Source organism: Brassica oleracea, chromosome C1 (genome assembly GCF_000695525.1).
Source record: "Brassica oleracea var. oleracea cultivar TO1000 chromosome C1, BOL, whole genome shotgun sequence".
Taxonomy (NCBI): domain Eukaryota; kingdom Viridiplantae; phylum Streptophyta; class Magnoliopsida; order Brassicales; family Brassicaceae; genus Brassica; species Brassica oleracea.
The window spans coordinates 29,846,555-29,863,123 of NC_027748.1; the positions used below are offsets into that span (position 1 = coordinate 29,846,555).

General features: G+C 38.0%; 3 protein-coding genes and 1 pseudogene across 3 annotated transcripts in view; 3 read left to right on the top strand and 1 right to left on the bottom strand.

The window, feature by feature from the left end:
* The window catches only part of LOC106303607, a 1,367-nt gene extending 1,253 nt beyond the window's left edge, over positions 1–114 (bottom strand). Inside the window, exon 1 of the mRNA XM_013739897.1 lies at positions 14–114. Within this exon, the coding sequence (XP_013595351.1) occupies positions 14–114 (101 nt within the window). The remainder of the gene's footprint in view (positions 1–13) is intronic.
* A 4,990-nt stretch (positions 115–5,104) lies between these two features.
* Positions 5,105–7,938, top strand: LOC106323652. The gene is made up of 11 exons (XM_013761741.1): positions 5,105–5,270; positions 5,371–5,442; positions 5,778–5,873; positions 5,973–6,048; positions 6,135–6,233; positions 6,353–6,423; positions 6,504–6,611; positions 6,710–6,838; positions 7,049–7,151; positions 7,235–7,446; positions 7,622–7,938. The coding sequence occupies exons 1-11, from the start codon at positions 5,217–5,219 to the stop codon at positions 7,688–7,690; spliced, it is 1,089 nt and encodes a 362-aa protein (XP_013617195.1). The 5' UTR covers positions 5,105–5,216; the 3' UTR covers positions 7,691–7,938.
* A 986-nt stretch (positions 7,939–8,924) lies between these two features.
* LOC106337063 (paired amphipathic helix protein Sin3-like 2) lies at positions 8,925–9,806 on the top strand. The gene has a single exon (XM_013776087.1). The coding sequence runs from the start codon at positions 8,925–8,927 to the stop codon at positions 9,804–9,806; it is 882 nt and encodes a 293-aa protein (XP_013631541.1).
* Positions 9,807–12,428: 2,622 nt separating this feature from the next.
* Positions 12,429–16,569, top strand: LOC106312019 (annotated as a pseudogene).

Below are 16,569 nucleotides of genomic sequence, written 5' to 3' on the forward strand. Positions count from 1 at the left end.
GGGGGCAGTAAACCTGAAGATCTGGCTGATGATGGAACCTCGAATGGGTTGGTGACGATCGCTATGCCAAGCTCGTTTCACACACTCGTAAGGTCTTGGACCAGGCCTAGGCATCTTCTTCTCTCTTTAGGATGAAACAGTGGTGTTTTTGGGAGCTTAGAATCATTTAAACGATCAAAGGATGAAGAAGAGGGAGAAGCTGAAACAGATCTGAAGCTTGTTGAAAACTTATAAAGGGAATCTCCATGTTGGTGGGAATCACAATTGTTACTGCATCTCCATCTTCACTGTGTCACCGAGCTGCCCCTTTATGATTTTGGCACCAGTTCCAATAAAACCCGGACCAGTTTTATGATTTGCCAGATAAGTAGCTGTTGTTCTTTAACTGTCCTTTTCAATTAGGAGGCAAGTGCTGGATTAGAAAATCGCTAAAAGGAAACCGAATTGAATTAAACCATACGATATTTTTTTCAAACCCAAGAAAGAAGATCAAATTTCACTTTTACACTTTACGTTTTGAACCGTTAGACGAGTTTAAACATTTTCTACCCAATAACCATTATAACCGACCCAAATCCCGTTAGAAGTGAAACATTTGTTAGAAAAGAAATTGCTAAGTACTTTTTAATTTATTTTCATAAAAATAGTACTTAAAAAATAAATGACTAATTTTTTTAATATTAAATGGTAAATATGCATGCTTTAGGATTAACTAATTTAAACTTAGAGTTTAGAGTTAGTTGTGCGGTATCAAATTTAATTAAAAAAAAAATTAATTTTTTTTTAAAAAAACATGTTTTAGTCATTTTTTCTTTTTTGGACATAGTTTTAACCTAAACCAAATAGAAACAAAAATTTGGTTATAGTTCTGACACCATGGCTGTCAAGACAGATATGTCTAAAGTATATGACCGCATTGAATGGAAATTTATAGAGCAAGTTCTACAGAGACTAGGCTTCCACGACAAATGGACTAACTGGATCCTACAATGTGTCTCAACGGTTTCCTATTCCTATCTAATCAATGAGACAGTACTAGGGTCAGTTAAACCACACAGAGGAATAAGACAGGGAGACCCCCTATCTCACTATCTTTTCATCTTATGCGGACAGGTACTATCGGGCCTATGCAGTAAGGCATAGAGAGATGGAACCTTACAGGGGATTCGTGTAGCACGTGGAAGTCCGAGGGTGAACCACCTCTTATTCGCGGATGACACTATGTTATTCTGCAATGCTTCCCCCGAAAGCTGTTCTAAACTGAAGTCCATCCTCCTTGACTATGAGAAGGCCTCTGGCCAAAAGATCAATTCGGAGAAATCATCAATCACATTCTCAAGCAAAACACCAGAAGACAAGAAAAACGCAGCAAAAAATCTACTGGGCATTGATAAAGAAGGGAGAACGGGTAAGTACCTTGGACTACAAGAGTATTTTGGCAGGAAGAAGCGAGATATGTTTACTTCCATTGTAGACCGAATCAGACAGAGAGCTTCTAGCTGGTCAACGAGATGACTATCCAAGGTGGGGAAACTAACTATGCTCAAATCAGTCATGCTTTCCATCCCAACATATCCATTGTCTTGCTTTGAAATCCCTGCAAGTCTGTGCAAACGAATACAGTCAGTCTTAACCCACTTCTGGTGGGATGCCTCTCTAAACAACACCAAAAAGATGTGTTGGATAGCATGGAGCAAAATGACTAAACCATAAGCGGGGGGAGGCCTAGGACTCCGAGATATACAGCTATTCAACCAAGCGCTCCTAGCTAAACATGCATGGAGAATCCTAACGGCCCCTGACTGTCTATTAGCTCGGATACTGCTAGAAAATATTGTCACAAAACATCTTTTCTCGAAGCCCAAACCCCCGCGGTGTGCTCACATGGCTGGAGGAGTATACTACACGGCAGAGACTTATTAAAAGGAAACGTGGGGAGAGTTATAGGGAATGGAGAGGATACTAAAGTGTGGAATGACTCATGGATAACACTACAAGAGAACATCAAAATCTATGGGCCAGTACCAGAGACAGGAATGGGCCTTCGCGTATCTGATCTACTAACATCTGAAATGAAGTGGAATGAATCAAGACTAAAAGAGTTCATACCTCTGGTTGCGGACAGAGTCAAATGCATTAGGCCAAGCGAGACAGGAGCAACATATACGTATATTTGGCAAGCAGCAAAGTCAGGTATATACTCTTCCAAGTCGGGTTATTTTACAGCCTCTATGGGAGAAGCAAATCCTGGACCAGCAGATCCCAATAGCTTCGACTGGATCAAAGATATATGGAGAGGAGACAACTTCTCTCCCAAAATGAGAATGTTTCTCTGGTTAATAGTTCAGAACGCTCTTCCATTGAGAGTTCACCTGCAACACATAGGCATTAACTCAGAAGCGGTTTGTAAAAGATGTAAAGATGTTGAAACTGCTATGCATACATTCTTCTTCTGCCCCTTCGCACAAAGGGTATGGGAGCTAATCCCCTTACACAGAGGAATGTCGATCGCAACAGTCAGAAACTTCAAAGACGCAATCATCAAATTTCGTAAAGCTGTCTGCTTGCCACCATCAGGAGTCTCAGGAAACATCCTCCCCTGGGTTTGTTGGGCGTTGTGGATTGCTCGCAACACACTAATCTTCGAGGACCAACTCTCTACGCTAGAGGAAACGGCGACGAGGGCAATACGATCAGCGCAGGAATGGGGACTCGCGCAAGGACTGAAGGATCAAATACCAAAACGCGCAGAGAACCAACCCAATTTGAATCAGCACCAACCCGAAAGAAATACGATAATGGTTTGCAAATCGGACGCCACATGGGACAAAGGATCGAACAAAGCAGGGCTAGCTTGGATTCTCACAGATGCATCGGGAATCTGCAAACACAGAGGAGCCACAACCTAGGACTTTGTCTCCAGCCCATTGATCGCAGAAGCCCTAGCCCTACGATCGGGAATCATCTCCGCAGAAGCGATGGAAATCTCGGATCTCCAGATGCTGTCTGACAAGATGCTGTCTGACAACCAAACGCTAATTAAAGCCATCAACAACGACATCCAGAACCCAGAGATCTATGGTATTGTGAAAGATATCCAAAAGATCTCCTCTCGTTTTGTCGATATCACTTTCTCTTTTGTATCTCGCGTGTTTAACAGTGAAGCTGATGCCTTAGCAAAAGCCACCCTAAACAGATCTTCTGTAATGGACCCATGAGTGGGCTGAACCTAATGGGCCTGAGGCCAGTTTATGTTTCTGGTTTAATGAAAATTTGGTGAACAAAAAAATGTTCTGACATATTCTTAGAAAATTAAAATTACAGAACCCCAAAAAATGAAAAGTGAATGCATGTTCTCTCCGAATATGTTTGCACAATTAATATTTTAATACAGTATATGATTGGGACCCAGTTCGTTTGTACATTTGGAAGATGCATCCAGATGGTCCATCTAGATGCCTTATCGAGATGCTCCATCTTGGTATTGTTTGTTTCTTCATTTCGTCTATGCATCCAGATGAATCATCTGAATGCAACTATGTTTGTTTGTTTTTTTATTATTTTTTTAACTTGCATCTGCATCCCGGTGGGCTTATTAATGAAATGACTAAAATATATTTTTTAAATTTTTGACGGGAAAGTAGCATTTTTACAGTTTTGGCGAAAAATAATTTTTACGGTTTTTGCGAAAAATGTGTTTTGACGAAAAAATGCGTTTTTGTGGTTTTGGCAGCAAAATACGTTTTTTACGGTTTTGGCGGGAAACTTGTGTTTTTACTGTTTTGGCGGGAACTACCTATTGGTGGTTTTGACGGAAAATGTGTTTTGACGAAAAAATGCATTTTTGCGGTTTTGATGGAAAATGTGTGTTTGACGAAAAAGTGCATTTTTGCGGGTTTGACGGGAAAATGTTGTTTTGGCGAGAAAATGTGTTTTGCGGTTTTGGTGAGAAAAACACTTTTTTACGTTTTTAGCGGAAAAATATTTTTTGCAGAAAAAATGTGTTTTGACATTTAACATTTTGGATTGAACTAAATGTATCCGCATCCAAATGCACCAACAAGAGTTTTTAAAAATTCAGTCGGATGATCGATCTGGACGTATATGTACAAAACGAACATCAATTTGCATCTTCGGCGCCTTAGTTTTAAAAAGTTATGGGGGTGATTGGTAAGTGTTGTGAGTGCTTTCCACAGCTTATTTTTTTCTACATCCATTTTAGTTTACCAATCATGCTTTAAAAAAAAATTAAAGCTACAACCATAAAAACTAAAATAAGAAACAAAATATCTTTGGAAATCAATTTTTCTAGAGCTTTATATTTAGGGTTTTCTACAAAAAAACCCTCAATGTGGTTTTTTTTTGCAAATTAATCCGCGAACTCAAAAACCCACGGGTCAACCCTCCAAGTGCCAGTCAAACCGCAATATAACCCTCGGCCATATTTATGTGTATTTGACTGTGTATAATTTTAACATTTTTTCAATACTAGGTCATTTTGGCGCTAATTTTTTAATGAAAAAAATTTGTTGAACCCCACCTTCATTGTGCATTTACGCAAGCTCCCATGTCCGAGAAAAACAAGGTCATTTCGTTTTAGAAATCTATATAATTGCGTTTGTTAAGTAAACAAATATATTTGTTGGCCGAGATGGTTATATAGCATGCACATGGTATTTAAGGTTCAAATTTCAAACCACGAGTTCAACATATTTTTTTCATTAAAAAATTAGCGCCAAAACGACCTAGTATTGAAAAAATGTTAAAATTATACACAGTTAAATACACATAAATACGGCAGAGGGTTATATTGCGGTTTGACTGGCACTTGGAGGGTTGACCCGTGGGTTTTTGAGTTCGCGGATTAATTTGCAAAAAAAAACCACATTGAGGGTTTTTTTGCAGAAAACCCTTATATTTAGTGTCTGTAAATAATTAATCTACGGCTACAACAATAAAATCAACAACTTTTATTCTAAAGCCAAAAAATAAAAGTCACAGCACTTACCGACCATCCCATTTATCACATGAACCGAACCGAATACCGGATTGGACCGATATTTGGACTGTATAGAATACAACACCGTATAGAGGCAAAGGTGTGTGTCTACCACATTCGATCCTGTAATCTTACGTCTCCGTCTCCGTCTCCGTCTCCGTCTCCTTCCATTAAAATCTCCGCCAGAGAAACTCCGATCTCTCTTTCTTCATAAAAGATGCAATATTTCTACATATTGATCGTATCTCTACTTCTCACCCTTAATTTCAAGGTTGTTTTCTCACTCTCCCGAATCTTTTCCATCATTTGTTTCCCACAGAATTGCGGATCTCTTGACTTTTTTTTTAATTTTTGATGAATTGGATTGATAGGGTGAAGCCAGTTGCTCTGTTTTCTTCATTGATGGATCCAACAACCAATACCTTCGTCCACCATCAGAGCAGGTAATCATTGCCCATTGCCTCTTTACGACTTTTTGTTCGTCCCAGACATGTGGAATCTAGCGTTTTGGATATTGAAAGGATACGACTTTCCTCTTCCTGGTTACTTCCACATTGGTCTTTGTTAGAAGATCTGTTGATGAGATCTCTATTGTTTGGTCTAAAGTGGAACGGATTTCCATCTTATTTTGTTTTTTGTTGCTCTTGCCAGACTTATTCCATATTCATGTTTGTATTAATTTTTATCTACCAACTCATTGAATCATTATTTTTGGAGCGTTTGGGCTAGAAACAAGTGGTAGTTAACCACATTTTTATTTTGATATGAAATCCGACAGGCGCTTCCCATGTCCCTTTCTGAAGTATCTGCATCAGTGTCTGCCTTGTTGGGTTTTGCACCTCCGTCTACTTTAACAGCTGATGGCTCATCCAAGGTTTTTTTTTTTTTTTACTACTCTACTAATTTTTCTAAGTTTATATTCTTGGTTAAAGTTCTGTTACTTGATCATTCTTTTTTTGTGTTGTTGTTGCAGCTGAACAAGATTCTAAAACCTAATCCATTCGAGAGGCCTCGTGCTGCTTTTGTACTAGAAATCGCTGGAGCTGATGGTATGCAAATAATACATTGGAAAGCTTAAGCCAAATTCTTTTAATTCTAAAAAAACATTCAAGTGTTTGTTTTTTGTTACTTGCAGATGCGCTTGTGGAAACCTTACCTAGTCATTCTTTCTTGGGAAATGCCGTAAGAGGCAGTATCAGTTCTGATTTTTACAAAGCTGATATTGAACTTCCAGGTGCCGTGATAGCTTGAGTAGCAGAACTATCTGATAAGCATGAATAGTTTCTAGTTTTCTTCATTTGGGTTTAAGTCTTTCTTTGAATATATGACGTTAATCTTTTCTAAATTCTGCAGAAAGTGAAGTAGATGTTGTGTCTGTCAATGAACCCTCATCTGATGCGACTGACAAAGACATGAACGAGTTTGTGAGTATACAAGTGCAAACAATATTACCTGTCTTTTTTCATTTTAATGTGACCACTATGTGGGCTAATATTATCCATAGGCATCTTGGTTGGGTGGATCATACGTTGCTGGCTCTGCTGAACCATTGAATGGATTGCTGAGTATCCCTCTGGCTGATGCGGCTAACGTTGAGTTCCATTTGGAAAAGGTGATATTTCCATGAAATGCTATATATATGAATTGCTTGTAGATATTTTGATCTCTGTTTGAACAAGGCTTTTGACTTTTGTTACCTACCATTGGCAGGAAGCAGAGAGGAAATTCGCTTTGAACCTTTTGGAACTATATAAGAATATCAGACGAGCAGTCAATTTTCATGAGGATTTATCTCATGATCTTGCTGAATTAACAGTTGGACGCTTTGGCGGTATCGATGTAAGGGCTTTTATTTGTCATTTCTTCTGTGTGTATGTGATTTTTTTTTTACTTTCCAGAGTCTTAGTTTTGAAGAATGAATTGGAGAGCTTGTAGGCATTAGTCTTTACTGCTGTTTAAATTCATATTTTCATTAAAGCTGTCTACATCTTGTTATTCAGCTTAACCCCCACTGTGGCTATTATTTTATATTCTCTCTGGAAATTACAGGCTTTAGCACAGGAGTATGGACAAGGTATGGCAAAGAATGGGATGGATGTATTGATTGCCACACTATCAAAGCTATTCGATCTGTTGGAAACATCTCATAAAGGTGAAATGTCTCTTTGATTTGATAATCCTCTTGAAAGTTTTTCTGTTCTGTTTGTAAGTTGAAGAATGTTTGGGATGTTGCAGGCCAAATTGTTGGAGTGATCGTCCTTGATGAAAGAGTAAACCAAGAATCAGCTAATCTGCTGAGCGTTGGGTCTTCTTCTCGTTCAAATGCAAGGTCGATGGCTGAAGTAGAGGGAGTTCCAAGTGGAGCCATAATCGCTCAAGTTATTCTTGTTAGGCTGACACTTGCATGGTTAACTGGAATAATCCTTCTCATTGCAACTATCCTTGGGGTAAGTTCACATGATTCCTTCCTTATCTGCCAATGTAGAGTTGAATCTTACTACTGAAGTGCCCTGCTATCTAAAGAATCATCAGACAGTTTGTAAAAAAAAAAAGATTTGTAGCTGAATATTGAAATTATAAGTCGTTGGAGTTGACAGCCGTGCTTCTCATGGTTTGTTGCAGGTGTACTTCCTTATGTACATGCCTTTGACGAAGGACACGCTCCTATATTCAAACGTGAAGCTCGATTAATACAAAGATTTTCACTTCTCAGCCGTGTTTCTCAACTGGCCACATTTGAAACCAGTAGTCTTATTTGAATGTTTTAAGAGAAGGATGACACCTTGTTGTTGCCAAGACCAGTGGGATGTGTTTACGTGTATATTGACATAAGGTTGCATTCGCTATTTGTTATTTATTTTCTTATTACGTATATGTGGGTCTCAATCCTGATAATAATAATAATAATAATAATAATAATAAAGAACACTTTTGGACATTTTCATGTAATCTTTTGTTTCTTGTAAGAGCTTTTGATCATGGAATATGAATAGATTATTGCAACTTAAGTACTTTTTAACTCATTCATCAGTAACTGGAAAAAGCTCCACCAATTTATTGTGATATGACCAAAAGGTTGAGAGTTATTCAAAGATGTTGCATATAATGTATATCTTATTATATAAAACTTGATATTTCAAACTTAATATGATTTTAATACGTATCAAAATCTACCGGGGATTTTTTCAGGAATATATCTTATTAGGAATTTTGTTCAGTTTATTACCAATTGCGATTCCGGTTCAGTTTATAATTTATCTTAAATTTTTAACATTAAAAGAACAAAATTGACATGTCTAAAAGAACAAAACCCCACCTGAATTGAATTAGGATAAAAAGCCGACTGTTTAATTATAAAAAATAAAAATAAAGATACACGCTTGGAGAAGAAAAAAAGACAAAAATAACACTAAATCAAGTTTTTGTTTCCAAACTAGCACTCAAAGTCAAAAATCACAAAAATAACACTTAATGTTTTATCAAAAATCATAAACTTAGGGTTTAGAGTTAAAGGGTTGGGTTTAGGGTTTAGAGTTAAAGGGTTGGGTTTAGGATTTAGGATTTAGGGTTTAGGGTTTAAAATTTAGGGTTTAGGGTTTAGAGTTTAGGGTTTAGAGTTGAGAAATGAAGTTTTGGGGATAAGATTTCAAATTTTGAAAAATAAAAAAATTAAAATTTCCAAAGGATAAACTTAAAAAAGTGCTATTTTGGTCATTTTAGTTTTGGAGTGCTATTTTTGTGATATAAACTTAGAAATGTGCTATTTTGGAGATTTGCCCCTTAGAGAAAATGAAAGACTAGGAATATTGCCTTTTTTGTTTTGTTTTGTCTCGAGCTTTTCTACTTAAGAAACAAATCAGAGAGGAAACACACAAACGAAAAAGAGTGAGAAAGAGAAAGGTTGAAGGCGATTGCGAAGTGTATCATGGCGTCCGTCGATGAGAATTTAGGGCTCACGCCTGAGTCACTCATGAGCTACAGTAAGATGATCGATGACCAACTGGATCACTCGGGGATGAAATCGTTACTTTCCTTGATTGATGCCTTTAATAACGAGAGAATCACACTTAGCGTGTTAAGCAAGTCTGTTGTTCTTTTGTTCCACAAACATAGTAACACCGAAGGTGAGATCCGAGGTTGCAATGTTTCTGCAGTGAGGGCTAAAGTAGATGATGAGAAACCGAAGAGGAGCGGAGCCCGTATTAGGATTAGGATTAAAATAGATGAGAACCCTAAAGAAGATCTTTCTGAGGGAAAGAAGAGAAGAATCATTCACTCGGAACCGGCAACTGAGAGGTCTCTGAAGAAAGCAAGAACGTCAAGGCGGTTATTAGAACGAGTGACACCGAGCTATAAGCTTATCCCTGAGGAAGAACAGTGTCCTGTCTCAGACAACCATGTACTGAACAACAAGTACGCTGTGATGCAATTTAATGGCTCTTCGAAACCTAAGAAACTGAGCAAATACGAAGAAGCAATTGAGGGTTGCGAAGAGGACATGTTTGAGACTGATATGTTGATAGAATCTCTTAAAAGTGCTATGGAGAGCGCTGAGAAAGTTATAAAGAAGGAGATGAGCGTGGAAGATCTCGGAGTAAAGTTCTACAGATGCATCGAGATGCTATACCGTGGAGATGTGTCTGAGATTGTGAGAGAAGACCACAAGAAGGCTTTACCCGCCATCTTAGAGCGGTTGAAGCAGAAGCTGGATGCGCTCACAGTTGCTAAGGAAAGCTGGAAGCCTCGGTGGAAGCAAGTCTTTGAGGAAAACACTGCAAAGCAAAGAAAAGCCACACGAAAAAACTGAAGAATGTACGACTTTTGGTTGATTTGTTTCGGTTGTTATAATGTTGCATTCAATATATGAAACTATGTAGAAAGTTTTGTGAAAGTATTAATAGGCATAAAGTCAACATCACATTCATTCACACATCTCTCTGTTCAGACTAAATGTATATGAGTTTTTACTGCAATTGACTTTTTCTAGATTTTGGCGTTTCATATAGGACTCGTCTTAGGTTTGGCTTTGTAGGCAATGCGTCTGTGTGTTTGTTCACACAAATGTTAATTTAATCCTTAGTTAGAGAAACTCAAATTCTGAAAGCAGTGCTGTCAAATTGTGCTTTGGTTGAGCGCAATTGCAATTCCCTGCTTTGAACAGCATCAGCCACGAATTCTTCACCATGAGAATATGTATGCTCAGTATACGATGAACTAATGAAACTAGTGAAACGAACTGTCAATGGTAATGAGACATTCACACTAGTGCCCTAACACCCCTGAAAAAGTAAAATATTTAATAATTATTATGAAAATTGGCTGCATTTTCCCTTGAAACTGGAAAGAGATTGCAAGAGGCTTTCCAAACAAGAACGAAAGCTTAGTGGAAGCTCCTTCCTGAAAAATAAATCTACCACACCACTACCGTCCATTCCACGCTATATTGAAGCAAACTCCACCTAATTATAAAGTACATGGAAAAGAGAAATGAACCGTTGAAAAGATTGTCATGCTAGGTACATAAGGAATCAGTGGCGGACCTATGAGATTTATTTTACCGGTGTCACATATATATAACTTTCTAAAAAAATATATAAACAGGTGTCAATGGGGACTTGTGTCAAAGGGTATAGAATAACCATTTCTTCTACGTATTCTCTTGTAAATCCTATGTAAATTTATTACTTTGACTATTTTAGGGGTGTCAATTGACCCCCCTTGGGCTTTAGTAGGTCCGCCACTGTAAGGAATTAAGGAGGAAAACATTGAAGACCTTGTGGAGTGTGTTCATAACCTTATCATGACGTACGTGGATTTATTATCGGAAACAGTGGTGAATCTAGCAAAAAAAAAATTGTGGGGGCATAAATAAATAAAAGGGAAAAAACAGTTTAGGAGAAGATTTGAACAGTGATCTTGAGGGGACAAACAGATGACTGGAACCAACTAACAATGCTATGGAAAACTTGTAGTTTCTAATGGAAATATATTTACTTTTACATTTTTGTGGGGGCAGCTGCCTCCTCCCCATATAACATAGGTTAGCCGCTGATCGGAAATCTGATAAAAGAAAATTTTGTTATATTGATGATCGATCTTTGTATATGAAAAACGACTTTTTAAAGTAATGGAATCTTCAAAACACAAGGTCTAGATTTAACGCTATAAATTTGCTCAAAAAAAAAAAGATTTAACGCTATAAATCCTACATGTTGTCATTATATTTTTCTGACGTGGCTTGCCAATGGAGTTTAGCGAGAGATGAATAACATTATAACAACGTCAACATGCAAACTGTTCTTCTCACTTCTCTGTTCTCAGGTTGTTTTTAAGAAAACAAGAGAAGATTTATGACATTTAAGCAAAACATAAATTTTCTATCACCAGAATGTTTTCACATATATGGGAGCATATATTAAGCTAATATAATGGTTGATGATATAGAAGAAAAGACGCTGCTAATTCGAAAGTCTCACGATATTGGAAAAAAACATTATATTTGCAATGGAAAACGTAACTTTGTTATTTTACCAAAAAAAAGAAGTAACTTTGTGTGCACTTAAAGTGGAATGTTGAATGTTTAATGGGTTGTTGGAACTGATAGCAGTGGACCAGTGGTTGTGGTCTGGTTTGAACCAGAGATAAAGAGAGTAGCTGAATAGAGTTATGTTGATCTTCTGTTAATAATTTTAACACCTTTGTCATGAGGGTTTATTTGCGCCATTTCCAGTATCTTTATTTTTCTTTTTTGATCAACAATATCTTTATTTTATAGCTCATTTTTTGATGACATTATTCAATTTTCCCATTTACAAATGATTGGTTTGGACCTTTGCAGGTCATCTAAATTCTGATATTATATTTTTTTTTTTGAAAAATTCTCTATAATAACCCTTCTTAAGTTTTTGTCACAAAATAGTACTCAAGTAAGAAAATGACCAAAATAAGTTTTATTAAAGGGTTAATTAATCTAAACTTAAGGTTTAGAGTCAAAATGTGAGGTTTTATGATAATGTTTCAAATTTTAAAAAAATAAAAAATAAATATTTAAAAATTAAAAAATAAAAATAGGCTATTTTTGTGATAAAAATTTAAAAATAACCGGTGAGAATTGTTTTTTTTTTTGTTTTTTTTTTAAATGATCATATCATATTCTTTTCTTTTTAGTTTATTTTCCTATTTTCCATGTTTTTTCTTCGAGCGGATGTTGTCACAATCTATCGTTGTGCCGAGGAATGCGTAAAGCCTGAATAAAATTAAATGGAAACAAATCACCAAAATCTGACTAGCAGAGAAAGTTCGTAAGAACGTCGTTACGGCACGTGGTCCCTCCATTGCCGTTACCTTCCTCTGATATACCAAACACTCCCACTTAGAGAGCCACTGCTTCTTCACCACAGTCAAACTCAGATCTCAAACTTCTCTTTCCATGGAAGCAGCATCCCCAAGGCTCGTCTACTGCGGATCCAAACCAACCCGATTCTCCGTCTACTCCCGCCGCTCCTTCATCTCCACGATCCCTCACCGTAATCGCTCTCGGCGGATCTTAGCCGTCGCTACTGATCCCAAACCCACACAGAACCCCACCGTGAACGGATCTTCTTCATCGTCGTCTGCGTCAAAAGGAGTCAACAACAATGTCTCCACGGTTAAGATTCTTTCTTCCTCTCGTCCCAATTTTATTGCTATCTCATCAATTTTGCAAACATCCAAATCGTTAAACAGAGAGTCAAGGACGTATCGAAAGAGATTAAGAGAGTGAGAGCTCAAATGGAAGAAGACGAGCAGTTGTCTGTGTTAATGAGAGGCCTTCGTGGCCAGAACTTGAATGATTCCGTTTTCGCGGATGATAGTATTCAGCTAAGGCTTGTAGAGGTGACAATTTAAAAATATTTTAACGCAATTTCAGCTGAACTTTTTTTAGTGATTTGACTTAGCAGAATTGTGTAGACTGGTGAAAGCAGTGAGTTCTTGCCTTTGGTATATGATCCGGCTACCATCTCTGCTTACTGGGGGAAACGGCCTCGTGCTGTTGCTAGTCGAGTTATCCAGTTGCTCTCTGTCACTGGCGGCTTTCTCTCCCGTCTTGCAGTCGATATAATCAACAAGAAAGTCAAAGAGGTAGGTAATGAGTCTGTGTGTGATCAGCATAAGTTTGCTAAAAGTTTCAATTTTTATGTTTTTTGGGTATGTATGTAGTAGTTTGTCATCATTTTCAGAATGAGGTTTCTAGGGCGATTGAATTGAGGGAAATTGTTACTTCACTGGGTCCAGCTTACATTAAACTTGGGCAAGCTTTGAGTATTCGACCAGATATCTCGTCTCCCGCTGCAATGACAGAACTTCAGAAGCTTTGTGACAAGGTGTGATGCTGCAATTTTCTGTTTCCTTCATTCGTCGTCATATAATATGAATAGCTAAATGTGGGTGTTTTTTTTTGTTTATTCGAAGGTCCCTTCATTTCCTGATGATGTAGCAATGGCTCTTCTCGAGGAGGAGCTTGGGAAGCCGTGGCAGGAAATTTACTCAGAGCTCTCTCCTTCCCCAATCGCTGCCGGTAAGTTTTGAACTTATCATTTTGGTAGACTTGATTCCAGATGATTTATTGTTAGTCTCTTTTTTCTTTAGCGTCTCTGGGGCAAGTGTATAAGGGAAGATTAAAGGAAAACGGGGATCTGGTGGCAGTGAAAGTACAGAGGCCTTTTGTTCTTGAGACTGTGACTGTTGACTTGTTTGTGATTCGGAATTTGGGTCTGTTTCTGCGGAAGTTCCCTCAGGCAAGGTTTCGTCTGACAGCTCAGCTTATGCACTTATTTTTCTCCTTCACCATTCATTCATCTTCATGACTTTCGACCTTCTTTGTTGGAATTTTCGTGCAGGTGTCAGTAGACGTTGTTGGACTGGTTGATGAATGGGCTGCTCGCTTTTTTGAGGAGCTGGATTATGTTAACGAGGGAGAAAATGGTACATATTTTGCGAAAATGGTACATATTTTGCAGAAATGATGAAGAAAGATCTCCCACAAGTACGATTCGTGACTTTTCTAATGGGCATTTCAGTTTGTTTGTTCTTTGTTGTCTACATATGAAGCGACTCATCATAAGTTTGTCTTTGAAAAGTACTTATGTGGGTTACATCTTTGGAATGGTTTCTTATCATGCAACTATTGATGATGGGTTCAGGTTGTTGTACCAAAAACCTACGAGAAATACACGTCAAGGAAGGTTCTTACAACACAATGGATTGATGGCGAAAAACTGTCACAAAGTATGGAGAATGACGTTGGTGAGCTTGTGAATGTTGGCGTTATTTGTTACCTAAAGCAGGTAACAGTTTCTGCATACTTGTTGCAGAGCAGAACTTGAGCTTAGCTTTTATTTTGTTCAGATTCTTCTGCAATTATGCTAAGTGATGTAGGAAGCATATGCTTTCTCAGGTTTCAATCCTAGTTAGCATCGATTGTCAAGTTCTTAGCCATAGATTCCAATAAATTCATCTAGTGAGTATAATGATTATCAAGCAGGGACTTGTAGGACCATTGTGTACCTCAGGTCTACCCACTGCTTAACTAGATCTATTGTAAGATAAGCAAAACTTTTGGCCACCAAAATACTTCATCATGTCAATTTCTTTTTGACTCTGTCTGTGCTGTTTTCTGGTCATTCTACATTGTAGAATCTACACAATTTTCATGTTTTAAGAAGTGAAAATGTTGTATATTTGAATTCTTCTTGTTAACAGTGGTGCTGTTTTTGTGCTACAGTTGCTTGATACTGGCTTTTTCCATGCTGACCCTCATCCTGGAAATATGATCCGTACCCCAGACGGAAAGCTTGCCATCCTTGATTTCGGTAATGATTCTAGTTCTAGAGTCACATTCAGTTGTGTCTGAGAAAATCCTTTTGTTGACATTTTATTTTTCTATCCATTGGCAGGTCTTGTCACGAAATTGACTGATGATCAGAAGTATGGGATGATTGAAGCCATTGCACACTTAATTCACAGAGATTATGATGCCATAGTAAAAGATTTTGTCAAACTTGGTTTCATCCCTGATGGGGTCAATCTGGCACCTATATTACCTGTCCTGGCCAAGGTTTTTGACCAGGCACTTGAAGGTGGAGGAGCTAAAAACATCAACTTTCAGGAGTTGGCTGCAGATTTGGCTCAGATAACTTTTGACTATCCTTTCAGAATCCCTCCTTATTTCGCCCTTATAATTAGAGCAATTGGTGTGCTCGAAGGGATAGCTCTAGTCGGGAATCCTGAATTTGCTATTGTGGACGAGGCTTATCCTTATATCGCTCAGGTATTTTTATATGAACTCTGTAACTTTTATCTAACCCACCGTCTTTCATTGGACCTTTACAAAATACTGATTGTTATTGTCTTCATGTGATTACTTTAATACTTAGAGGCTCCTGACCGATGAATCTCCTCGCCTGAGGGAGGCTTTACGCTACACAATATATGGGAAGACTGGCGGTTTTGATGCTGAGAGATTCATCGATGTGATGCAAGCCTTTGAGACTTTCATTGCAGCAGCCAAAAGTGGAGGAGGAGAAGATATGAACGGGGGCATGGCTGAGCTGGCTCTTCTGCAAAACCAGACAAGCAGTCTGGTTCCCATGTTTCCAGCCAGTGCATCCCAACCAAACCAGCCAGCTCAAACGAGAGTCGCTTTGTCTTTTCTGCTTTCCGAGAAAGGAAACTTCTTCCGCGAGCTTCTACTGGATGAGGTAGTTACTAACAAAATCTAACCACCTTTTTCGCCTTGTCAGAAAAATACGCTAAACTAATTAAAAAATGAATGTGAATCTAGACAACTAACTTGTTGACAAGCTCAGAGCTACTTATTCATGGTGTCATCAGTTCTGACAGTTGTTGTGATTACTGAAAACAGATAGTAAAAGGCATCGATGCAATCACAAGAGAACAGCTGGTGCAAGCAATGGCGGTCTTCGGATTCAGAAACGCACCACCAATTTTCGGTATGGTACCATCACTAGGACCTTTCAGGCCTGCAGGACTTCTTCCATCAGTAACAGAAGAAGACAAAGTCATCTTGAACAATGTTCAGAAAGTAATCGAGTTCCTTACTGGAAGAAGCTCCATGTTGAATAATCCTAATCAGGTTAGTTTCTCTTGGACCTTCTCATATAATTCTGTATTACCAGAGTGCTGAACTTGTGTGTGTTCATTATCATAAAACAGGTAGTAGATGTAACTCAAGTTGTTCGGGAACTGCTTCCTGTTTTGCCTGGAATCTCTGTGACAGTATTGCCGGATATTATGAGTCGGCTTGGGTCAAGAGTAATGGCTAGAATAGTTCGAGATACCTTTTTGTAAATACTATTGAGCTTTAGTACAATTGTGCATATAAGTTGCATTCTAAAGTACCTATAAAGATATATATACAGCTGATTAAGATTGTTTGTCCGCCTATAACACATATACTTGCTGTGATAATAACACAGATGGAACAGAACAATGACTTGGTTTCGTCAACCTGGTTGAGCTGATGCAGAATATTTACGTTTAATATCTTGTGGAAGAGGTCTTTCCTCCAA

What these genes read in the sequence shown, in the direction of transcription:
- LOC106323652 (XM_013761741.1), top strand. Translation starts at nt 5,217, where the DNA reads ATGCAATATTTCTACATATTGATCGTATCTCTACTTCTCACCCTTAAT. An exon ending in AGAAATCGCTGGAGCTGATG is followed by an intron (nt 6,049 to 6,134) that starts GTATGCAAATAA and finishes TGTTACTTGCAG; the next exon opens with ATGCGCTTGTGGAAACCTTA. An exon ending in AGCTGATATTGAACTTCCAG is followed by an intron (nt 6,234 to 6,352) that starts GTGCCGTGATAG and finishes TAAATTCTGCAG; the next exon opens with AAAGTGAAGTAGATGTTGTG.
- LOC106337063 (XM_013776087.1), top strand. Translation starts at nt 8,925, where the DNA reads ATGGCGTCCGTCGATGAGAATTTAGGGCTCACGCCTGAGTCACTCATG.